Source organism: Rhinopithecus roxellana, chromosome 12, assembly GCF_007565055.1.
Source record: "Rhinopithecus roxellana isolate Shanxi Qingling chromosome 12, ASM756505v1, whole genome shotgun sequence".
NCBI classification, from domain to species: domain Eukaryota; kingdom Metazoa; phylum Chordata; class Mammalia; order Primates; family Cercopithecidae; genus Rhinopithecus; species Rhinopithecus roxellana.
This window is the reverse complement of record NC_044560.1, coordinates 28,395,371-28,420,234: the sequence shown is the minus strand read 5'-3', so window position 1 is coordinate 28,420,234 and position 24,864 is coordinate 28,395,371. Positions and strand designations below refer to the sequence as shown.

The 24,864-nt window shown below is 56.1% G+C and overlaps 1 protein-coding gene across 5 annotated transcripts in view; it reads left to right on the top strand.

Annotated features, from left to right (window-relative positions):
• The window catches only part of CAMTA1 (calmodulin binding transcription activator 1), a 974,629-nt gene that overhangs the window by 833,028 nt on the left and 116,737 nt on the right, over positions 1 to 24,864 (top strand). For all 5 annotated transcript variants that reach the window (XM_030942611.1, XM_030942613.1, XM_030942616.1 and 2 more), the window contains one exon: positions 10,656 to 10,809. In XM_030942611.1, coding sequence (XP_030798471.1) covers positions 10,656 to 10,809 — 154 coding nt within the window. The remainder of the gene's footprint in view (positions 1 to 10,655; positions 10,810 to 24,864) is intronic.

Below are 24,864 nucleotides of genomic sequence, written 5' to 3'. Positions count from 1 at the left end.
ATCTCTTTATATGTTTCAGCCCATGTCGCCTTGGAATAATGAGTCTCATACATTGACTGCCCGCTGTGTAGTTTGATTGTGCTAAAATTACCTCCCTGAGCTCCAGGGTGGGGGAACCGTATTCTTAGCATTCATGGATCTAGAGTTAGAGGCACGCTTTCACTTCTTCTCCCTTTTCTGAAGACTCGAATCACATCTCCTCCCCACTTTTGTCTTTCTGGACCGGAAAGCCTTTATCTTCATTTTCCTGGAGCTGCCTGCCCCTCCTCGGCTGATGCTCCCTCACCCCTGCACTCACTAGTTCAGACCGAGCTCTGCAGCAAAGACACCTCGGCCATTTTGTCTCCAGTTCCCAAGTCATGCCCTGCTCTCCAGGCTGGGCCTTTCTGGTCCCTGCAACAACTGTGAACCAGTGGCTTCTGTGGATCCTGGGAGGTCCTCTCTCGGGTCTGGCAATGGCACCTCGGGCTGCCAGCCTCCGTTGGCAGTTTGCTTTACTCATCCTGAGCCCGCTGCCCCACACGTCACTGCCCTGGGATGCATCTGTAGCTCCCATACCCTCCGACACCGGCTTTTTCGTTACTCATTAAAATTTAGTGTCATCTGCAAACGTGGAGATTTTATCAGACGTGTCTTCCCCTGGGTCATTTATAATGATTTTAAATAAGGCCAGCCCCAGCCCCCATGCACATGTGCTGTTGGGCAGCCAGGTCTTGCTGCGCAATGAAAATTCCTCCCCTCCCCGGCAGCGCCCCCTAGGGTGGCTTGACCCGCTCGCAGCCTTTGGGTGGGACTGTTCCAGAGACTTTCAGAAAGTGCAGGCAGGCGGGACCCTCTGTCCCCTCTCGAGGTACATGCATCTTTATCTGCTCAGCGAGAGTGGAGAACGCCCTTCGTCCGGCATTCTCTGGGTGTCTAGGATGTGCCCAGGACTGTGCCAGGCCTGATCTCCCACCATAAATGTGTTTTTCCTACACTACCTTTGGGCTAAAGGAGGCAGAGCAAGCCAGCCCCTGAGCCGGCATGGTTCCCGGAACCCCGCACCAGGTGGAAATTGTTTAACTATATTCCCATGACTGGAAAATTCTGGTAATTGTGTAATAACAACAGCAGCAGCACTCAGCAATTACCCAGGGTTTTTCATCTTCAGACCACTTTACCCACATTAACTAATTAAGTCTCCCAGCCTCCCTCCAAAGCAGGGAAGGGCTGCCGGCCCGACTCCCGCTGGCGCACAGGCTCGCGTAATGAGGGCAGCCGTGGGAAGGGGCTGCAGGGCCCCCAAAGGGAGCCCACCTCTGCCCTCACTTGTAGGCCCTCTGAATCCCTTGCCAGGCATCGCTCAGAATCCGCCGGCCCTGCTAAGCACTGGCAAGGAAGCGTGGAGGTGTTGTGTGTGCCCTGTCACACTCAGCCACAGTGGGGGATCCCTGGTCCCAGCACAGATTGCAGGACCAAGCCCCCAGAGGAGCACAGTTGACTACTGACCCTGCCTATTACTGGGGACACCAGGGCCCCTCTTTCAGTTCCTACTCCCTCCCTTCTCTTTTTACTTCTCCTTTAATAGCTCCCAACTTTGGGGACCTAGATCTGCACCCCAGTTACCAGGTGCTCAACTCCAGGGTCCCCGAAGGCTGTTCCTCACTCCCTGGACACCCCACAAAGGGTGTTCTAGCTACTGTGGGCCCTTGATGTGGATACAGGGACATCTGCAGCCTCCGTCCTGCCCTGAGGAGCTTACAGACCAGCCAGGAGTCTTCCAGCCCCATCCTTGGTCCTACCAGCTCCCCATACCTCACATGACCCAGTCAGGCTCCCTGGACCTGCTTTTCCTCTGACATAGACATGAACTGGGCTGCTGCCGCCCGGAGCACTGAGGCTGAATGCACAGCCCTCCCATGAAACATCCAGTGAGCCCCACAGAGCCCTGGGCCAGTGGCCTGGAGGTGTGAGATCGTGGCTTCAAGCAGGGCTGGCACCCAGAGACTCAGCCCTCCAAGGCACTCTCCTTTCTGTAAATGAGCATAGCAATAGCACCTGCACCTGTGGGTTGTAGAACTTGAATGTGGAGCCCGAGACACAGCTGACACTCAGAAAGCGATCTCTGAAAACAGAAATGCCCACTGGGAGGTGTGTGCTGTGGGTCCAGGCACGCTCCCACCCCCGAGTGGCCGTGGAGTGCCACAGTACCATGCATTGGAGCCATCAGAGGCAGGGAAGAGAGACCCAAGGAGACAGCAGCCTTCAGGGGCCGGCAGATCCTGGGAGACTTGAGAAGCAGGCGCCCGCGTGCCCTGGCCCTTCTCAGGGAGCATCCTTCTTGTGCTTCCGTCCATCCTCCAGGCCTGTCTGACCCTCCCCCTGCCTCCTGACCACCCTCAGTGGGTGACAGTGGGGATGGAACCCAAGCCTGCCAAGGCCTTCATGATCAGCCTCCTTTCTAGTGGAACCATGGTCCCACCTCACACTTTTACCCAGAGCAGACAGGACAGGGGCCCAGCTACCTGGGGCAGCCAGAAGGTGGGCAAGAGGATTTTGCACAGTCCTGCAGCCTAGTGACACCACAGCCCTGTGCCACGCAGTGTCGCCCTCTATCCCTTCCCTAATAAAGCCCGCCCTTCTCCCTGCCAGCCTTGCACACCAGTTTCATGGGCTCCTACCCTCATTGTTCATTAAGCATCCAGGTGCAGGGAAGCCTGTGCCTCTGACGATGAGGTTTATGGGACATTCAGAATATGTATAAACGGTACTAATATGACAAATGCAAAGATCGAAGGAGCTTGTGACGCAGACAACGCTACTTCCTCGCCCATCTCCCGCCTATCTGGCTGGCAGCACGCAGGCCCACCCCCCGCACCCCCAGCGGCAAGTGAGGAGGTGTGTGGCACTATTACATGCTATTATGACTTTCTGGGTAATGTGTACATTTTCACTATCACACGGCCTCTCTCCTTCATTTTTCATGAGAACTGGCACGAGATTAATGACTGAGCCCCAGAAGAAACGGAACGCCATGCCACTCTGATTTATTGACCACTTAGCGTTGATGAAGCTGCAAACAAGAGTCAAACAGATGTTGCAGCTGCATTTTTCTTTATCAAAACCAACAGCTTTTTGCATTTTTAACCACTTCTTGCATCACCACCCTGCTTACTCCACAGAAAAGGGTCCTGGCTCCAGGCCTCCTCCTTCTCAGCAGAGATAGAGGAGCCCAGGCCAGGGCCATGGGACCCTGCTGCCTGACACCCATTGGCCCAGGATTCACCCTGGAAGCAGCCAGGAAAAGGATGTGAGATCCCCAAGGCTCTTGCTGGGGGTGACTTGAGTCCCCTCTGTGGGTCTCTGGGGAAGGGCTCACTGCTGCACCCTCAACCAACTCCAAGGGCCAATTGCACGCACCCAGGGGTGGGCTCAGCACGCGGGAGGTGCAGAGCTCAGCTCCCCTCTGCAGCCTGGAGCACCTCCCCACTTCCACCTCATGCCCATTTACTAGGCAGTGTCGGTGGTCTTACATATGAGCGCTGCTGGGGGCCAGGCCCCTCATGAGCCCATTGCCTGCCTCACCCACTCCTGGCAAGGTTCAGGCCAGCACTAAAGGGCCTGCTTAACACTGAGCAGGCGTCCTCTGCAGAACGTTCTTAGCCTCTCCTGTGCTTTTGGAGGAAAGGCCCTCAGCTTGTCCCCTGTCCTCTCTTTGTCCCTGCGGTTTGGGTGAAAGATGCCATCTAGAAAAGGTTCTGGAAGAGACTGACTCTACCTCAGGCTCCCGGGAGATGCCCTTCCACCACCTTCAGCCTGAGAGTCCTGTGCCTGGCAGGGCCCTGGGAGTCTGGAACCGGGGAGATCTGCAGCTCCAAATGCATTTCCAGGAGGCACAGCTGGGTTAATGGACAAGCTGAACTTTCCTTGGAGAGGGGCAGAGGGCTCATGGACCCACCCCCTCAGATGCCACCCTTCCTGGGCCCCTTCTGAGGGAGTGGACCCCCTCCTCTTCCAGCCCATGCCTGGGGTGGACAAAGACTCCTTCTCTGCCCCTCAGTCTTTGTCCCTCTAGAAGACATGCCTGGGGCTTCTCCAGGGTTGGTCCTGAGACACTGAGTCTCCGGAGAGGAGACAGCCACCACCCCTGCACCAGCTCCCACAGCCAAGGCCAGGTGCCCCCTGGCAGGCTTGTTGGCCCGTGTGCTGGGGCAGCTTGGCGGCACCCCGCTATGCCCCCGGTTTTCAGTCGGCGGGATGGAGCCCCTGCCATGTGGCTGCCCTGCAGACAGAGTCCCAGCCATCCGGAGCTCACACTTGTGGCCAGGAAAACAGGCCAAACCCGAGTAGTAATTGAGCGGAAACTGAGAGATTAGTGCTGCAAAGACAGCAAGGTGGGAGCCAGGCAAGGTGGGCACTGTTGTCAACGGGGTTGCTGAATGAGGTTTCCACAAGGAAGTGACCTGGGATCGATGTGGCATGGAGCGCGGCAGCCAGAGACCACAGCCCAGGGAGAGAAGCGGCAGATCTGGGGAATGGGGTGGCAGGAGCCAGGTTCACGAGGCAGGCAACAGCCAGCAAGAAGCACAGGTGGCCCGGCCTGGAACCGTGGCAGGAGTGTGGGCTGATCTCAGTGCCAAGGAGCCGTCCGGAACAGCCTGACCAGGCCTGCTGCTGTTTGAAGGATGGGTCGGGGAGGGGAAGAGCAGACGTGAGGACACCCGGGAGTCAGGCACACTCCCACGTGAGCAGAGCAGGTGGAGGCTCAGACTTGGTGGTTGCAGGCAGGGGGTAAATGGGAGGATCAGGCTTCCTGGGGCGGGAGAATTGGCAGAACTGGATGATCGACTGGCTGTTGAGGGAGAGGGAGGGAAAGTGAGAGGATGACTCCCGGGTTCCAGACCGGGGCAGCTGTGGGAAGCCTGGAGGGGCCAAGTGTCTGAGCGGGAGGTTGGGCGGCGAGGTCGGCCGTGGGAAGTCGTGGGTATTTTGAGGACTTTAAGGGGTGCTATCAACAGCCAGGTAGGCAAGAAAGGAGAAGTGGGCTGGAGAGAGAAATCTGGACAGTCCTGGGAATCTGGTGGGTGTGAGTTCAGGATGCTGGATGAGGCCACTAAGGAAGGAGAGAGGGAAAGAGGGAGAAAGAGAGCGGGAGAGAGGGAGGGCAGAGCCCCAGGCTGGATGCTGGTGGAGGAAGGGCCTCTGCACACAACAAGAGGAGAGTTGGGACGGACTGGGGCTGCCGGCAGAGGAAGGGGACTCTAAGGAGCAAAACTGCCCTCTGGAGGCTTACCTCAGCTCCCCTCTCAGGGAGCATGTCAGGGCTTTGTTCCGTCTGGGTTTGGTTTTGGTGGCGGTTGGTGGTGGTAGAGGGGGGCCTTTGTCTGTCCTGACGGCATTGCACCCATTCCGAGGCCTGACCCTGCTCCCTGCAGCAGCCCCAGTGAGAAAGACACGCAGCTTCCATGCTTATGGGTGAGGATCCTGAGGCACCAAGAGGGAGGAGGGATCCCCTAGTCCGCAGCTCTTCCAGAAGGCTGTGGAAGTTCTGAGACTTTTACTTATCCTTGGCTTCCCCTACCACCACCACAGTCACAGACTCCCTCTCCCCAGCCTTTGACACCGACCAGGCCTCCGGCAAAGCAGGGGCTCATCTCCAAAGGTCACACTCACTTTGGGGGGTGACCCCTAGCATCTCTCCTAAAAACTCCATAACCCAGGGAGGGGCTTCTCCACAAGCTCTTCTTCCCTGCCTGAACCCACAAGGCCTGACAGGGTGGTGAACCCCACGGAAACATCAGGGCAGCCTGGGCAAGACAAAGGCAACTTCACTCCACAACTGTCCGGAATCCAGAATCCAGGGCCCTGGCAGGGTCTGTCCCCTGCCCTGACTCTCAGATCCAAGCCTGCATCTGTATTCCTCCAGGACGCCCTGCCGAGCTGGTCCGCCTGAGCCCATCTCGCCACCAGCAAAGCAGCTCGGCAAGGACTCTGACACCGTTATGAGCACTCCATGAAACTGATACATTAGGACTTCAAGGCTAATATATTTTTCTGCCAAAAACACCCAATAAAATGTAAAACTAATGAATAAAATTGCAACATTGCCAAGAAGCGATGTGTGCCCCAAATTTCCAAAAATACCTCCATCAGTCTGTGTCTGAAAATGAGCCCCACGCCAGGAAATCGTTACTACTCAGCTCGGCATTCCAGCAGCAAGAGCTCCAGGCCCTGGGATGGAAACCGGGAGGCTGCCTGCTCCAGCATCTCTCCTGATCCTGCACTTGCTCTCCTGGACCTGCCAGGGGCTGCGACATTCTGCTAATTGCATCAAAACAAGGGAGAAAGGCAAGGCCCAGCATGGAGGCTCCCAGAAAGGGACCTCCCAGCCCCCAGTGTTGGGCATGTGCCCTAAGCTGAAAGGGGTAGTTCTAGATGCTACGATCCCTACGTTTGTAGTTACTGAAGTGGGATCCACCATCTGTAAACCTTTGAGTTGAAGTGTTGATGCGCCTTGGGGTATGTTGGAGGATGGGGTGGGTATCCACTGCCTGTGTCAGGCTCTCAAAGAGAAAAGATGAAGAACCAGCCTTGCATTGTATCTTACCTTCCTAGCAACAACCTGTGTTTAGAAAGGCTTCCCGCCCAGGTGCAGTGGTTCACGCCTGTAATCCCAGCACTTTAGGAGGCCAAGGTGGGTAGATCACCTGAGGTCAGGAGTTCAAGACCAGCCTGGCCAATGTGGTGAAACCCCATCTCTACTAAAAATGCAAAAATTAGCTGAGCATGGTGGCAGGCACCTGTAATCCCAGCTGCTCGGGAGGCTGAGGCAGGAGAATTGCTTGAACCCAGGAGGCGGAGGTTGCAGTGAGCCAAGATTACACCATTGCACTTCAGCCTGGCAACAAGAGTGAAATTCCATCTCAAAAAAAAAAAAAAAAAAGAAAGGAAGGAAGGCTTCCCTGCCCTTTGTAGACCCAGAAAACTGAAGCCGGATGTCAGGAGAACACAGGTCTAGGGAGGGCACAAGCAGGAGGTCAGAATTCAGCCTAATTTGATTCTACAAACCTGAAATAAGCACTGGTGATTGTTGGACTGTCGTAGCTCCAGGGCATTGTCCCTGAGGTTGAGGAAATAAAGTTGATGTTCAGACAATTAAAGCACAAAGCCAAATGCCATCCTACTATGGTAGAGGCAGAGAGGTAATCAGGGAAGCCTTCCTGGAAGAGGAGGGCATCCTGGTGTCTGACCTCCAAGAATAGGTGGAGGCTGGTTATGCAGATGGAGGCTGAGCCCTGCAGGCAGAACGTCCTGAGATAGCAGCATTTGGGGTGCTCTCGTGCAGGAACTCCACAGTTTGGGTTCATGGTGAGAGAGGGCCTTTGCCCCACGAGACCCTACCTGCCTGCCCACCACCTTGGCCTCCCATAGCGGGTCCCAGGCACCCAGGCTGTGCTCAGCGGGCCTGTGGAGCAGGATGTGGCAGCCCTTTCATCTCCCAGGCGTCTGGCATCTCAGCTCCCTCCTGCAGGGCCAGGCTCCTGCTTCAGACACCAGAATCAGAGGCAGCCCTGGGTGGCCTACTGGCCCCTGCAGCCCTTTGATCTTTACTCATCTTGCTCAGCAGCTGGCACTGCTGCCTGGCCGTGCCCAGGCACAGGCAGGAGCCTTGGGCCCAGACACAGTCCCCAGGAGGCCAGTATGTTGGTCTGTAGGAAGAACATGGGGCAAGGACAGAGTGAATCACCCTGTCTCTCCACTGTTACCCCCTCTATGCAAAGGGCATAGCAGATCTACCCGACCCACCTCTTGGGCATACTGCAAGAATGAAGTGAAATGGAGATGAGACAGTACTTAGGCCAAGCAGAAAGGGAGGCCAGCAGATGTCTTGGCAGGACCTGAACCTGGAGTCAGAACCCTGGCTTCTAGATCAGGCTGTGCCCTGCTGGCACATAGCTTTGGGCAAGTCACAACTTCTTAGTGCTACAGGCGCCCCACTGTAGACGGAGGACACCCTCCCCTGCCCTACCCTGCCCTGCCCGCCTCCTTGGCTAGCAGCGGCACCAAATGAGATAATGGCTGGAAAGTGCTTTGAAAAGAATACAGTGCTGCGCTGATGTCAGGGATTATCATGATTATTAAGGAGCATGATTACCACAATCCAGAAAAGCCGCCATTAAGGAGAAGTTTCCTGTTGGTGTTGATTGAGTTTCCTGGTTATCTGAGTATCGGCAGGAAAAAATCTGTTTGAACCCTTAGTGAAAATCTTTTTTTAATTATGCCAGTCTCCTTACTTACGTTGGTCATGGTGTGATCTTGAGTCTTTATTTATTCATGGATTGATTGATTCATATATTCATGTATGACTCTTGCCCTGACAACATCCAAAAAAGCAGCTGCAGGCCCAGCTCTCTCCTGCCTGGGGTCCTGCCTGTCTCGGGACTCATGGTTGAGTCTCAGTCTACCAGCTGGGGAAAGCAGAGGGCAAAGCAGCTTTTCCTCTATCAGGAGGAAAAGCACAGGATGAAGCCTTCCACGTGGCTTTTTCCATCGTTCCCTGCAGCGTCCTGATATCCTGTCATGTTTCCTTAGGACAATGCAGGAAAAAATGGTTCAGGCCGGGCGCGGTGGCTCACACCTGTAAACCAAGCAGTTTGGGAGGCTGAGGAAGGCAGATCACCTAAGGTCGGGGATTCGAGAGCAGCCTGACCAATATGGTGAAACCCTGTCTCTACTAAAAATGCAAAAATTAGCCGGGCTGTGGTGGCGTGCACGTGTAATCCCAGCCACTCAGGAGGCTGAGGTGGGAGAATTGCTTGAACCTGGGAGGTGGAGGTTGCAGTGAGCTGATATTGCACCACTGCACTCCAGCCTAGGTGACACAGCAAGACCCTGTCTAAAGGGGAAAAAAAGGTTCAAGAAATACCCTCTGATTGAGATGTGAGGGTTTAGCTAGGTTTTTCTGGCATATCCAGATGCATCTAGAAAGTGACAGGATTGCTTTTTTTTTTTTTTTCTTTTTAACTTGTCAATATTGATGTGGCCAGATAAGCAGCGCTGCCTTCTGGGGAGACCATAAGAAAGCCACAGAAGTCCCGATGCTCATCCCAGCAACACTGCTGCCTCACAAAGGCCCCTTGGCATGTCCTATCCGAGCTCAGGGGGCAGAAAGCGACAGAGGACATTCTTAATAAGATGTGACGGGAAGGGGCTGACTGCTAAATAGAACCGATTTGAGACAAACTGGGCTTTTTTTTTTTTTTTTTTTTTGAGACGGAGTCTCACTCTGTCACCCAGGCTGGAGTGCAGTGGTGCGATCTCGGCTCACTGCAACCTCCGCCTCCCAGGTTCACACCATTCTCCTGCCTCAGCCTCCCAAGTCACTGGGACTACAGGCGCCCGCCACCATGCCTGGCTAATTTTTTTTTTTGTATTTTTTTGTAGAGATAGGGTTTCACCGTGTTAGCCAGGATGGTCTCGATCTCCTGACCTCGTGATCCGCCTGCCTCGACCTCCCAAAGTGCTGGGATTGTAGGCTTGAGCCACTGTGCCCGGCTGAAACTGGGCCTTTTAGGTCTTCAGACTGAGAGCTCTTTCCCAGAATACCCGGTGGGCAGCTGGTGCCCAGAAGTTCAGGAAACTCCGCCCCAGAAGCCAATAAGAAAGAGTGGACGAGCTGGACAGGGTGACAGAAGAGCTCTTCTAGGGAGGAGTTCCCAGAGATTCTGGGCACCAGCTGCCCCCTGGGTACTGCTTAGATGGAAAGTGCCAGCTGGGTGTGGTGGCTCACACCTGTCATCACAGCAGTTTGGGAGGCTGAGGCGGGCAGATTGCTTGAACCCAGGAGTTCAAGACCAGCCTGGCCAATATAGTGAGACCCCATCTCTACAAAAAATACAAAAATTAGCCAGGCGTGGTGGTGTGTGCCTGTAGTACCAGCCTCAGGAGGCTGAAGTGGGAGGATCACTTGAGCTCGGGATGCAAAAGTTGCAGTGAACTGAGATCACACCACTGCACTCCAACCTAGACAATGGAGTGAGACCCTGTCTGAAAAAATAAAATAAAGTGCTTCATTGTGGGGCTGTTCGTTGGGGGAGAAGACCACAGCTGAAGGCAGAGGGGCTCCAGCCCTCAGCAGGAGGGGCCTTAAGCTCTGGGAGCTCCTTTTCCCCTTGGGGAGAAGCGGGTGATGATGCCTGTGTTGGGGGCATCCCACAAGCTGTGAGGGGGAAACGCATGTTGGGCATGAAGGAGGGAGATGGCAGTGGCTGTGGTGTGAGGTCAGGGATGTTGGTTTGGAGGGAATTTGACCTCATGCCCATGGTTCCCAGTTACACACATATCAGCTGATGTGTAGGTCAGAGTTTCTCAATCGGGGTGATCTTGCCCCCCAGGGGACACTGGGCAATGTCTGAAGACTTTTCCAGGGGTCACAGCTGGAGGGGGAGGGGCTTAATGACATCAGTGGGTGGAGGCCAGGGAGACTGCTAACATCCCACGTGCGCTGGACAGCCCCCACCACAAAACCATCTGGCTGCAACCGTCAGCAGTGCGAGGTCAAGAGAGCCAGGTGTCTGGGGCCTCAGTCTCTGCCTGTACCTGTGGGGTTGGGGGCGGCCCTGACCCTGGCGGGCTCCATGCCACCCTCATGCTGCCAGTCTCTGCTCTCCCCACAGAACCCCGACATCGTCCTGGTGCACTACCTGAATGTGCCAGCCATTGAGGACTGCGGCAAGCCCTGCGGCCCCATCCTCTGCTCCATCAACACCGACAAGAAGGAGTGGGCGAAATGGACTAAAGAAGAGCTCATCGGGCAGCTGAAACCCATGTGTGAGTGGCCTTGGCCAGCCTGGTGCCCCCCTGCTGGGGACTAGGCTGGCGTCAACCAGGTGGGGCCAGGAAGGTCCTCTGTGGCCTTGGGAATGCGGGTCTGGAGCCTCATCTTGCTGGAATGACAGTGGCACCGTGAGCTTAGCTTTTGCCCCACCTTCATTTGGCCCCTTGTAAGCTCCCTATACAGCAGCCAGGGCATAAAATGCCAGGCCCACGTGACAGATGAAAAGAGTGAGGTTTGGAGACACAGAGCATGCAGGGGAAGGAGCAGGCCAAGAGTGGGCCAGGACCGGGTCTCCAGGACCACAGACAGGAGTGGAGGCCAGCTGGGGAGGGAAAGTGTGGAACAGGGGAGGGGTGGCGGGAGCGGACCCTGCCTCCTGCCTTGCCCGTCCACGAGGGATCTGGGCTTAGCCACCGCCTCCTGGACTCAGGGCCCGCCTCAGCTCCCAGGCTGGGTGGCAAATAGATGATGGTAATTGAGCTGGATTTCATTTTGTCAGCAAAGTGGTGCTTTCTGAAGCATCTGTCAGGTGCAAATCACAGAATGCAAAACACCGAGTGAGGCCGGGAAGCCGGGGCTGCTCCGTACTTTGTTGCAGTGGCCACAGCTCCCAGCAGCCGCTGGCGGCTCTCAGTGGCTTCTCCTGCCCACTGTTCAGCAGGGCTCAGGAAAAACAAACACAGGTCTGGGGCTTTCCTGAGCCGAGAAGAGCATGGGGGCTGTTTAGTGCTGGACACGTAGCCCTAGGGGTTCAGGGACATTGATGGTCAGGGCTCAGGGTAAGGACCTGCCATCTGCGGGGCCTGGGGGGTGGGTCAGTGGCTCACTCAGAAGCAGCACTGTCCCTGGAGCTGGCTAGAGGGAGGAAGCAGCTGTTGGTCAGCATAGACAGCGGGGGGGACTGAAATATTCTTTCTGCGGCTGGGAGGAAAGGTGAAGGTCCCTGTGCCTGGGAGGGTCCAGGCTGAGGCTAGGGGCACCTGCAGTGATGCTAATCCTGAGAGTCCCCTGGGTGCTCGGATTCAGGGATCTGCTCCCAGCCTCAAGGTTGGGGATGAGGGTCAGGAGGGACAGAGGGGTCTGTGTGGCAAGGGAGGCCCCCCAGTGGGTGACAGCCCTGCACACTAAGGGCTGGACCACAAGACTGAGCTTCCTCACATACCGTCCTTTGAGCCAAGTACCCCGCTGGGAGGTTTGGACCAAGCTGGCATCAGTGCTCCTGCCTGGAAACTCGAGGCAGGCAGCCCAGGGGCCTCCTGAGCTCAGGCCACACCCAGTGGCAACCTTCTTAACTGTGGTCCTGAGCACATCCCTTCCTGCTTAAAACCATTCAATGCCCACTCAGTGCACGCTCAATGCCCAAGCTCCTGAGCACAGCCTGCAGTCCCCCCGCCCCCAGCCCCTGGCCTCTGCAGCACTCTGCACCCTTTCCACCTGTTGTAATCCCCACTCCCCAGAGCTTGCTGCCTCTCTGCCTGCCCCTCTCCCTGCCTCTGCCTGCTCACCCCACCTGTCCCTCAGCTCTCAGCCTCTCCACAGGCCCTCCCACCACCCAGCTGGGCCTTCACACTCCTGTGCCCTGGCCTCCTCGAGCCCCCACAGGGGAGATGTCAGCCTTCCCCTCTTCATCAGGAGGGGTCTCGTGAGCCTCTTTAAAATGCTGCGGAGCCCCAGGACGCGTGGGGAAATGGCACGGCTACCCTTGGGAAGTGCTCCGGCTCACTGCACAGCGCTGGGCATGTGCAGGGCCCTGGAAATAGCCCTGGAATGGTGGAGGGGAAGGGACCTAGCCAGGGGCCTGAGCAGTGGACAGAAGCTGCAGTGTCCTGGCTCTGGGAGCCGAGGCTGCTCAGTGGCACCTTCCCAAGGGCAGGCCAGAGGCTAGGAGTCTGGGGCACCAGTGCTGGGGGCCCTGCTGTCAGACCCGCCTGCCTGCCCTTCCTACTCAGTACCTACGGGGCACCTCACTATGCAGGGCTGGCACCGGACACTGGGTCCTGCCTAGACCCCGCCCCAGGGGCCTACTCATGCTTTCTCTGCCGCAGGGCCTCAGCTGGGCCAGCGCGATGACTCTGCTGACCAGGAGCTCTGGTGCCCTCTGGCCAGGGCGGTAGAAAGAGTCAGGGCTGGTGAGTCAAGAGGCGGGTGCTCGTCCTGGCTTCATGGCTGCCCCGCTATGCGGCCCTGGGCCAATGCCCCACCCTCTCTGCACCCCAGTACCCCTTCTGTAAAGGGGTAGCAAGAATCTAGCAGCCTCTGCCCTAAGACCAGCACTTCCAGCCAGGTCAGGGGGCCCGGCTCAGCTCCTCCACCACTGCGCATCCTGTCCAAGGGGCTGAGGCTGCCAGCCTGTCCCATTTCCTGGGAGGTGGAGTCACTCCAGGGGGCTCAACTTTGTCCCTGCACTCCGGGGCTGGAGGAAGTGGCCTGGAACCTCCTTCCTGGGGCTTAGTCAATGCTTTCAAAATAAGGTTCCTAAGGACTCTTGCCTTGAAAGGGTGACCAGGGTCCAGGTGCTTCTGGAGCTCCTCCCACCCCTCAGTGTTCACCTTTAGAGGGGAGTTCCTGCTCAAAACAAGTCTTCAGTCCGGAGGAGGAGTTGCCTTCCTGGCCTTTCTGAGCCTTCTGTCTGCTTCTTCTTAGGTCACTAGAAGGAGTTCCTCTTGTCAGATTCCACTGGAAAATTAGGGCCCCTTTGCTGGACAAAGGCTCCCATCCACATGGCCGGGGAGCAGCCCCAACCCCACTGAGCCCCAGCAAAAGTTCCGAGAGATTGTGTGAGCCACAGATTAGCCAACGGGGTGCTCCTGAGGGAAAAGATGCCTTTCCAGGTGGCTCCCACAGTCAGAGGCTGCTGGCCTGGGCCCTCCCAAATTCTTCTCCACACACACGGACAGCCCTTCTCCTTCAGCCATATGCTCCCCATTTTCCCTGGAGCTGCCCATCCATCAGACAGGAATGCCACCTCCAGGCTGGGTGGGAGGAATTAGGCTTTATGAACTCCAGGGAGTGGAAACCAGGCCGGAGCCAGCCTCCAACGCTGAACCGGAGGGAACTGTGAATGCTCAAAAATCTGCAGTGCCTCAGAAAATTATGTAAAACTACAACAAACTCCCCATAAATCTAATAACACTCGGCTCTCTGGTGTCTCGGGGGCGGGGGAGAAGCAGAGCCGCACACAATTACTCGTTGAGCGTGTGCGTGTGCTCTGACAGAGACACAGTCTGAGAAACTCAGCCCTGGAAACGCGGCTGCAGGAGAAGGCGCAGGTGCCGATCAGGCTTGGAGCACACATAGGGCACCAGCTAAGTGTGTCCGGGGATAGCAGAGGTGTGCCGAGAGCCAAGAAGACCTCAGATTTGACTCCAGAATCGGGCGGGCCACCCAACACTGGAGCCAAGCACATTATCTGCATCCCATTTCCACATTAATCACGTGCCTCCCAACACTTCACAGTTTGATTTCCTGATGTTTCCAAATTTCTCTGCCCACCAGCGGAGCTGTCCGCGGTTTAATCAAAATGTTGTGCTTCTCAGGGGTGAAGGGAGATGGGTCTGCAGCCTTTGTCTCACCTGCTGTGAGATGGGGGCTCCATGACCTTGTGCCCTGGGAATCGCACCAGGCTGATTCAGAGAATCCCATCCTGGTCCTTGCATCTGTGGCCCTTGGTCAGAAGGGAGCTTCCCTTCCACCTGCAATCTGAGGCCTGCTTCCTCCAGCTGAAAAAACCACACACAGAAATACATGAAGATGGCTGATAGGAATTCCCAGGACGTTCCCAGAGATCTTTCCTGTCTTTTGGAATCGCTTCTGTAATCATGAGACTATGGGCCTTGCCACTATGAGGAAGGCCAAAATCACAGTGGCTTCAGTGAGAGGGAAGCTGCTTTGGCTTTCATGTCACAGTTCAGGGTTGATGTGGCAGCCCCAGGGTCAGGGATCGGCCACCCAGGCTCCCTCCAGGTGGCTGCTCCCCATTCCTAGGGCTTCGCCCTCTTTTACACGGTCCAAAATGGCTACTCCAGCTCCTGCCATTGCAACTGCATTCCAGCCAATGGGAAGAGGAGAAAATAAGGTAGAGGGTGAGTTCCTTCCCTTTAAGGACAGGGCCCACAAGTTGCATACATCATTTCCCCTCTCCCGTTGCTGGACAGAATTTTGTCATATGGTTAATTCTAGTTGCAAGAGTGTCTGGGAAGTGTAGTTTTTGGCTATGTAGTTCCATCCTAACATACTCTGGGGAAAGAGGTTCTGCATGTGAGTCATTCAGGGCTGAGTAGAGCTGCGCTCAGCCGGGGTGCCCCTGTGGGCTTCAGCTTTCTGACTCATAGTGCACAGAATTCCTCATCTCAGTCCAAGGCCTGGCAATGACTGTCTGGGGCGCTGTCTGAGGCCTGGAGTTTATAGTACACAAGTGATCTAAAGCTTAGTATGTCTCATCCTGGAAATTTCGGGGTCTGTTCCAATGCAGCTGGTCTGAGAGAGCACCGGATTTGCACCCAGTAAACGCCCACAGTGTGACTGAGGAGCTGGAGGGGGAGTCCTCTCCTCCCAGATCTGCCACTGAGAGACGACTTTGAGTGGAGTCGACTGCTCTGCCAGGCAGGGCTCTGTGCTTCTGTCCTGCCAAACTGGCAGGAAACTTGCTCAGTGATCGTGGGCTGCTCAGAGCCACAGTGGTTCTAAACTGCCATGCCCCAAACCTTGCACCCTCGGCTCCACTGGAACCTACAGAAAGCCAGATGGAACCGTTTCCTCGGAGAATATCCTCTCCCTCTGAGCACCCGTGGCTTTCTTCCCTGCCCATTTCCTGGCAGCCCAGAAGGGGATGGCACGCCAGGCATTTCCCAGCAAGCTGTTGGTGAGGTTGTTCCATCCGGAGTGAGTGGTGAGGGCATGATTTTTAAGCTATGTTCACAGCCCTTTCCGTGTGGTGATCTTGTCCCAGCTCTCCCGCCTGGAGGCTCCTCTTGGAGCGCCCTGGCTGGCCAGATGGCCCTGCAGCCATGAGCAAGGCCTGGGCCTTCCTGCAGCCTTCGAAGGCCTGGAGATCAGCAGGCAGCTCCCGCAGCCACCTCGGGGTTTAGCTCCACCCTGCCTGCCCGCCCCAGTGCTCCGCTGGTGTCAGGCCAGAGTACTCAGGCCTCTGGGGCAGGTGTCCTCTGCATCACTGGGCGGGCAGCAGGAGGGCTGGCTGTGGAGTCATCAGAGTCCCAGGGCCTGCACCCACCCTGCATGCACACCACACAAGTGCTCCATGCACCTCCATGCTTCTGCACGGGCACATGATGTATCCACAGACACAAGTGCGTGGGGATTCAGCACCTCCACCCCCACACTTCCTCCAAAAGCAACCTCACCTCCATGGTAGGTGGTGGAGGCCATAGTAAATGTGAGGCCACAAAGGCCATGTTGAAAGTGGAGGTGGAGGTCATCCTGAGTGTGGGATAGAGGCCATAGTGAGTGTAGGTGAAGGCCCTGGTGAGTTTGGTGGGGGGCCTGGTGAATTGGGTGGAGGCCATGGTTACTGTGAGAGTGGAGGCTATGGTGAGTTGGGTGGAGGCTGTGGTGAGTTGGGTGGAGGCCCTGGTGAGTTGGGTTGAGGCCACGGTGAGTTGGAATGGAGGCCCTAGTGAGTGAGTGGAGGCCCTGTTGAGGTGGATGGAGGCCCTGGTGATTGAGGGTGGAGGCCATGGTGACTGTGAGTGTGAAGGCCCTGGTGAGTGGGTGGAGGCCATGGTGTTAGTGGAGGCCCCGTTGAGTTGGGTGGAGGCCCTGTTGAGTTGGGTGGAGGCCCTGGTGAGTGTGAATGGAGGCCCTGTTGAGGTGGATGGAGGCCCTGGTGACTGTGAGGGTGAAGGCCCTGGTGTGTGGGTGGAGGCCATGGTAACTGTGAAGGTGGAGGCTCTGTTGAGTTGGGTGGAGGCCCTGGTGAGTGTGAGCAGAGGCCCTGGTGAGGTAGATGGAGGCCCTGGTGACTGAGGGTGGAGGCTATGGTGACTGTGAAGGTGAAAGTCATGGTGAGTTGCATAGAGGCCATGGTGACTGTGAGGGTTGAGGCCATGGTGAGTTGGATGGAGGCCCTAGTGAGTGTGAGTGGAGGCCCTGTTGAGTTGGGTGGAGGATCTGGCGAGTGTGGGCTTGCTTTTGCTGTCATGGCCCCCACAGTCCATCTCCCTTAACATGCTGGTCCTCACCTGCAGCCTGTTGGTTTGTCAGGGGCCAGGTGTCAGCCCTGCCAGCCTTCAGCACCTGTAAGGTGGTGCTGCCGAGACACCACACCGTTTCCAGTACCCGGCCTGGGCTAGTTGGCTGCAAACACGAGCCCCTCATTGCTGAGCAGTGGCTGCAGTGGCAGAGAAATCTGCTCAGAGCGACTGCTTAGCCAGCACCTGCTCTCCAGGGACCCAGCTCACACTGGGAGAGGTCACAGAGCCCAGGATCCCCAGACCGCCCCCAGCCTCCCTCCCTCTGTTCCGGAGGCCCTCGCTGTTGCCAGTACCCAAGCCTGGGGTTGTATGTTCAATGCGCCTTTTGTGTTCTCATAATTTTTCAGACAAAGAGCAAAGATCCAGAAGGGGGGGCTGTGTTTATTTGTTTTGTTTTTTGCTTAGATTGTAATCCTGGTGATTATAGAATATCAAGAAGGAAAATCAACAAAGGCTTCCTTCCCGGGGCTCGCGGAACCGTTCCTGGTCGATCAGCGCCACCTGGTGGCCAGTGGCAGCAGACCCGCTCGGAGACGGGCGCCCCGGGAAGCCTGACTCCCGGGCCCAGGCCACCGGGAGCTTGCGGGCGGGGGCCTGTCCCACCCCTGCCTCTGGATCTGGTGTCTGAGATGTGCTGGGAAGCTGTTGGGGACCTGCTCTGTAATTCTGGAGTGGTGGGGCTTGGGGTGGGGCTGGAACTAGCAGCAGGAGACCCTAGGGAGAGTTGCCTGTGCCCACTTTTCTTCCTCTCCAGCTCAGTCGATCCTGATCCAGCATCACCTGGCTGGCTGGGGACGGTGGGCTGGGAGCTCTGACCCTGACTAGGAGCAGGTATCCCTAAGGCTCAGCCGGAATCCATCGAGGAAGGACAGCAGCCAGTCTGAAAGTCTCAAAGATAACCGGACGTGGTGGCTCACACCTGTAATCCCAGCACTTTGGGTGGCTGAGGCAGGAAGGTTACTTGAGCCTAGGAGTTCAAGATCAGCCTGGGCAACATGGCAAGATCCTGTCCCTACAAAAAATAGAAAAATTAGCCAGATGTGGTGGTGCACACCAGCTACTTGGGAGGCTGAGGTGGGAGGATCACTTGAACCTGGGGAGTTCAGGGCTGCAGAGAGCTGAGATGGTGCCACTGCACTCCAGCCTGGGTGACAGAGCAAGACCTTGTCTAAAGAAAAGAAGAGAGAGAAGAGAAGAAGAGAAGAGAAGAGAAGAGAAGAGAAGAGAAGAGAAGAGAAGAAAAGAGAAGAGGGCCGGGCACGGTGGCTGATACCTGTAATCCCAGCACTTTGGGAGACTGAGGGAGGTGGATCACCTGAGGTCAGGAGTTGGAGACCAGCCTGACCACATGGTGAAACCCCGTCTCTACTAAAAATACAAAAATTAGCCAGGAATGGTGGCAGGTGCCTGTAATCACAATTACTTGGGAGGCTGAGGCAGGAGAATCACTTAAACCCGGAAGGCAGAGGTTGCAGTGGGCCAAGATCGCACCATTGTGCTCCAGCCTGGGCAACAGAGTGAGACTCCACCTCAAAAAAAAAAAAAAAAAAGAAGAAGAAGAAGAAAAGAGAGCTGCAAAGATTTTCCCCCATGGAGCTACAGGTGTGGGCACAGTAAGGAGCTGGGGGGTCAGCCCCGGGTGGGAGAGAGAGGGGATGTTGCTAGAGCTCTTTCTGGCCAGCAGTGTTCACTTAGAAGCATGTTCCAGGGTCCTCACCTCTGAGCAGAGACTTCTGGGATAGGAGCAAATGGCTGAATGTCAGGAGTGAGCTCGGGCCCCCCAGGCCACCCAGTTCTGGGGCTCAGAGGGAGCCGAGAATCTTACCCTGGAATCCACCAAGGCCCCAGAAAGCCTGAGCAGAGACAATGGATCCCCTCAGAACCACCTGGATGGGGCTGAAAGGCAGGTGCGTCCCCAGACATTCTGATTCCGTGCGTCTGGAGTGGGCTTCCGATACTGAGTTTTTGATGAAGCTAGGTTCTTGTACTGGGGTCCCCAGGAGACCATACTTTTTAAGAAACCTCGGCCTACAGCAGCCTCTGGCAAGAGGCCAGCCAAGAGCAGGACCAGCACCTCTTTGGGCCACAGGCCCCCTCAGGCATCGGCTGGTTCTCACATCCGGGTGGGAGGAGGGCAGGCGTCGGAGGCCACATGGAGCTTAGTCTAGCCGCACTCCCAGAGGAAGCCAGTCCCTGGCATGCACTAAGTACTGGGTGTATCATTTCTGGATGTTCCAGGACTGCCTGAGGACTTTTTGTAGACTCTGGGTTAAGAAATATGCCTCTAGAAGTTTCCTTTTTTTGCAGCTGAGGTGTTGGTGCCGACACATGGTGGGGCCTTGCTAGACACTTGTTGACTTGCACTTGTGAGAAATCCTGGAGTTGCCTAAGAAGAAGCACATCTGTGTCCCCATGGCAGGCCCAGGGCCTGGACGGCAGCTCTGTCCCTGAGAGCAGAGGCCCGGCTCCCTGCCTGCATCTGCGGAATGCAGGGATAGTGCTGGCGGTTCCTGGAGAGGATTTCCTCTGCCTTTTACCCTTCCCTTTGGGAAGGAGCTGCTGGCATGAGAAGCAGGCAGGGCAGTTTCCTGGAATCTCCAGGTGGGTCCCAGCCCTCCTCCTGGTTCCTGCCAGAATGCCTGCAGCCCCTTTCCAACTTGGCATAGAGGACAGCAGAGGGTGGGCATGGAGAGGCTGACTTGAGTGTGGGGCTTGCTTCCTACTTTGCTCCCAGGATCCAGGTTTGTTTTGCAAATGTTGGTTTCTCACTCTAGCTAGTTTTGTGGAGCCAATCCAGCCCCCAAGTAGGACTGGAAGAGAAATACTGCTTTTGATTTCCTGTCTCTCCCGGCACCTTGCTGCCCAGGGCCACCTCAAGGCCGCACAGCCGCTTCTGTGACAGGAGTCCCCCTTTTATGGAGTGCACCCCTGTGCTGGTGTTGGGGATACAGGGCCCCACCCACGTCCCGGATCCTGACTGCTACACAGAGCTGATGCTGAGCCCTGCTAGGTGCCAGGGAGTGGTTCTGTCAAAATTAGAATTCGTTGCCAACATTCAGATCTCCAGATTTGCAGCCTCTCTTTAAAAAAGGAAGACTCCGAGCCAGGTAGTTGGGAGCTCAGAGGCAGCTGCTGTGTGGACGGAGCCTGGCTTCCTGCGGTGCCGCCTCCCAACACACGAGGAGGAACCTGAGTCCAGGACCCTAGAGCAATCTTACCAGAAGCAAGATGGAAGCATCCAGAATCCCACTTGGTCCCCACCCCTCTTTCCGAGTGGCCTGGAGGGGCGGGGGAAAAGCTGATCAGTCCCACATTCCCTGCTATCTCTGCCCCGAGCAGCGCCCGGGGGAAGGGGCTGCAGTTTGGACAGAGTGGGGAGAAGGGAATTCCAGAGGCCATATGCACCCAGATCTGCAGATCACCATGAGGCTCTGACATTGCCAGGCGGCCAGCACTCCTAGTGCATTCACACTTCTCCCACGACGCAAAGAATTCCCAGCCTGGTAACAATGCCACTTAGCACATCAGGAGAAGATTCCGAGAGCCTCGGGATGGCTCTAAAATGCCACTTTGTATGTCGCTGAGCACCTTGGAGATTTCCTGTGAGGCCAGGGACAGGGGTAAAGGACATGCCACCCCACATGCTCTGTATTTCCTGATGACGGAGTCACTGGCCAGGCTGGAATGGTGCCTCTCTCTACCCCTCATTGACAAGGTCCGTCCCACCTGCAAGAAGAAAGAATGCAGCAAGGTTAAGCTCTCAACACCCTGGCAGTCTGCTGGACCCTCCAGCCCTGCCTTTTCCACAGGGTGTGTGATGTTGGGACGAAGCCCATGCCCCCTGGCAGATGGAGGACTGTCATGCCCCAACAGCAAGCCCCAGAAATGACAGGCTCACTGGGGACACGGCAGACAGGTCCCCTCACGTGCACGTGGCGGGCACACGCTCCATCCCGTCCCCCCTCAGCCTCTGCGCTCCTCGAAATGAGATTTCTGAAAATTTTGTCCTCAGGACCAATAGACGAATGAGAGTTGAGTGGTGAGATCGGGAAATTGAATAGTATGTGGGTGTCTGGATATGAGAAGTTAAATCTAATGAAAATTTCATCCAGTTGAACCAAGAAATCAGAAGCAGGGCCTTTATTCCTGTCAACAAGAATACAGTGAAAATTAAACCAACCCGGCTGCCATTTCCCATTGACCTTGTCGCCATGGAGACAGCCTCCTAGTGTCAACAACACCACGGACTCCAAAGGGGCCCCATTCACTGCAGGAGAGACACGTGGCCAGTCCCTCTCCCATCCGACTGAGACACGTGGTTTATAAGGAGAGCAACCACACACCCAGGGTTGCCGGAGAGCATCCCAGCTTATACCAGCGCCTGGACAAATGACCACAGCACTGTTTCTCGGCTCCCAAGGTGACCTGGCTTGACTAGTTAAATGGCCACCCTCTTTCTGGGTCTTTCTTGGGCGGCGGGGTACCTAGGTGGGTAGACTGGACGAACCCAGTTGGAGGAGGAGGATGGGACCCCCCACAGCCCTCCAGAAAAGGACACTGCCCCTTGTCCTTGCCACTCGTTCATCACAGCACCCAGAAATCTCTTCCCATGTGAAGGAAGGCCAAGCATCGATTCCAGCAGGTGCCGCCTATGCAGTAACTATGGTGGCCAAAGCTCCAGGTGGCCTTGCCCTGTCATCCTTCCAAGAGTTACTGCCCCACAGAGCAAAGGGGGCAGGTAGCTGGCTCTCACCCATTCCGGGGGCTACCAGGAGCTGAGGCAGACGTCTGGAGTTCTCCCTGTCTCCTCATCCAATTCCTTTCCAAAGTCTTCCAGGCAGGACTGCAGAGCAGAGGGCTTCCCCTCTCATGAGGCTTTCCACCCTGGCCCTGGCAGATCTCCTGTGGATGCCATCACATCAGAATCCAAGGGTGGGGCCACCTGGATAGGGCCCAATGGCATACAGTCAGGTGAACCGGCAAGAGGCACCCACTTTCCAGATGAAGAAACTAAGAGCCAGAGAAATGAAAGATCTTGTTATAAGATCACACAGTGTGTGAGGGAAAGAGCTGCGGCCACTTGGGGGCCCTGACCCCAGGCCAGCATGGTGCTGCCACCCTGTCTCCCACTGTTTCAAATTCTGGCCCCTTCTTCCTGTATGGCCAGCACAGGGCATTGCACTTGGAGGTGTTCCCTCCCCTTTGGGAAAGCCCCACCACCGCATGGGACAGCCACGTCAGGAATGAAAGACAGCCAGGATGAAGCTGCCCCTCCGCCCCCTGCCATCCCTCAGGGGGTCCTCTCCCCACCCCCACCACACCCCAAATGAGGAGGCCCTGTCATGGAGCCAAGCATTGCTCCCACACACATCCTGTACAGTCTGGAATGAACCCTTCTTAGATTCTTTTGGTTTTTGTAGAAATTCCCCCCAAATGCGCCCCAAACCAGGCACAAAGCCTCTGCTGCCGTGACAAGGCCAGCGCATGCCTCAAGGAAGCCCAGCGCCCAGGCTTGGACGCCGCGTCGCTGAGATGTCCTCCTTGCAGCGACCTCCCAGGTTTCCTTCCCCCTTCCTCTCCTGCTTGCCGTGATTTTCCAAGAGCAGGTCACCGTCAGGCCCTGCCTCCCGGTTCCTCCCGTGGGAGGCTCAAGGAAGAGTTTCTTCTGCCCTGGTCTGGGTGGCTTGGCCAGATGAGTGACAACTGACCTGACCCCGAACTGAGGAAATCCTAAGCGGGGAGCCAGGGACTTGGGAGCTTCTGCCCACTAAGGCCCCAGCCAGCAAGACCTGGCCCCCCTGAGACAGCCCAGCACCTGCGAAGTCAGGGAGGACAGGAGAGAAAACTGGGCATCCAGCTTGGGATGACAGCATGTGGCCCAGCCCCAGGACCCTGAGTTTCCTGCACAGTCACCAGCCCCTGGTGAAGGGGCAGCCAAGGGAAACCAGACTCCCCTCCAGGAAGTGAAGCGAGTCTTGCTGCTCATGGCCAGGACCCTCTACTTCCCGATGGGGTCGCTTTTCTCCTCTGCCCACCACTGAGCTGCTGTCCAGTCTTCCTCACCTTCTCCTAGAGGCTGGTCCTGGCAGAGCCAAAAGCCAGGCAGGTCGCCCAGTGGAAAGGTCTTGAATCTGCAGCCCCTCCTCACCCCCTACACACCTGCTGTGTGACCTTTGGCAAGTTACATGACTTCTCTGAGCCTCGGTTTTGGCATTAATAAAATGAGATAATACATTCTGCCTCGAGGGATCACTGGGAGGTTAAAGATATCATCTCTAGACCCCAGCTGCTCAAACTGGAGGGTGCATCAAAGGCCTGTTAGGACATGGATGCCGGGCCCCAAACCCCAGAGTTTCTGATTCTGCAGGTTGGGGCGGGGCCTGAGAATGTGCATTTCTAACAAGTGTTAGGGGATTCTGCTGCTGCGGGGGCCACACTTTGAGTAGCACTGCTCCACGGGAGAGTGGCCGGCCCCATGCCCCGCCCACAGCAGAGGCCCAGTGGAGTACCTAGTATTGTTATTATTTCCCCCCCTTTTTTTTTTTTGAGACAGAGCCTCACTCTGCCACCCAGGCTGGAGTGCAGTGGCCCGATCACAGCTCACTGTGGCCTTGACCTCCTTGGGCTCAGGTGATCCTCCTGCCTCAGCCTCCCATGCAGCTGGGACTACAGGTGCCCACCACCACACCAGGATAATTCTTTTTATTTTTTGTAGAGACTGGGTCTCGCCACGTTGCCAAGGCTGGTCTCAAACTCCTGGGCTCAAGTGATCCACCCGCCCCAGCCTCCCAAAGTGCTGGGATTACCGGTGTGAGCCACCACACCTGGTCTTGTTCTTTCTTTCTTTTTTGGAGTCAACATATAAAGATGCTCACACACTGCCTGGCATGGAGGATATGTCCAATAACTATCATTATTTTTGTTGTTATTATTATTGAGACATGAGCTCTGCTTACAGCTCACTGAGGAAAATGATGAACCAATTTTTTTAAAAAGTGCTAGGGAGGGCATGATTGATTGAGAAATTGACCATTCACTCATTCACTCTACCAGCCTTTATTAAGCAACTACTATGTGCCAGGCATTGTTCTGAGGATGGGAGATGAGCAGTGAACAACCTGGCAAGGCTTGCCCTCAGGATCCAAACTCCAGCTTCTGGGGACAGGCATGAGCAGCCAGGAAGGCTACTGTGATTTCTATACCCATAGTTCTCAAACTGGAGCATGCATTTGAATTCCCACGAAGGCTCCTTAGGACACAGGTGCTGGGCCCCATCCTGAGTCTGTGATTCGATGGGTTTGGGGAGGGCCTGAGAATGCACCAGAGGTGGGGGCTTGAGCTGGGCTGTACTGGAAAGAAGGGTGGCATTTAAAGTGGTAGAAGGGCCAGGTGCAGTGGCTCACACCTGTAATCCCTGCACTTCAGGAGGCCGAGGTGGGCGTATCACTTGAGGTCAGGAGTTTGAGACCAGGCTGATCAACATGGTGAAACCCTGTCTCTACTAAAAATACAAAACTTAGCCAGGCGTGGTGGCGCTCACCTGTAGTCCCAGCTACTCGGGAGGCTGAGGCATGAGAATTGCTTGAACCCAGGGGCCGGAGGTTGCAGTGAGTAACCTCCGGAGTAGTAGAGGAGAGAGGCATTCTGGAAAGCCCCTGATGTCAGAACCCCTTGAACTGTACACACACACACACACACACACACACACACACACCTATACACACAAATACACACACCTATGCACACAAACACACCTATACACACCTGCACACCTATACACACACACCTATACACAAACACACCTATATCCACACCCACACACCTATGCACACTGATACA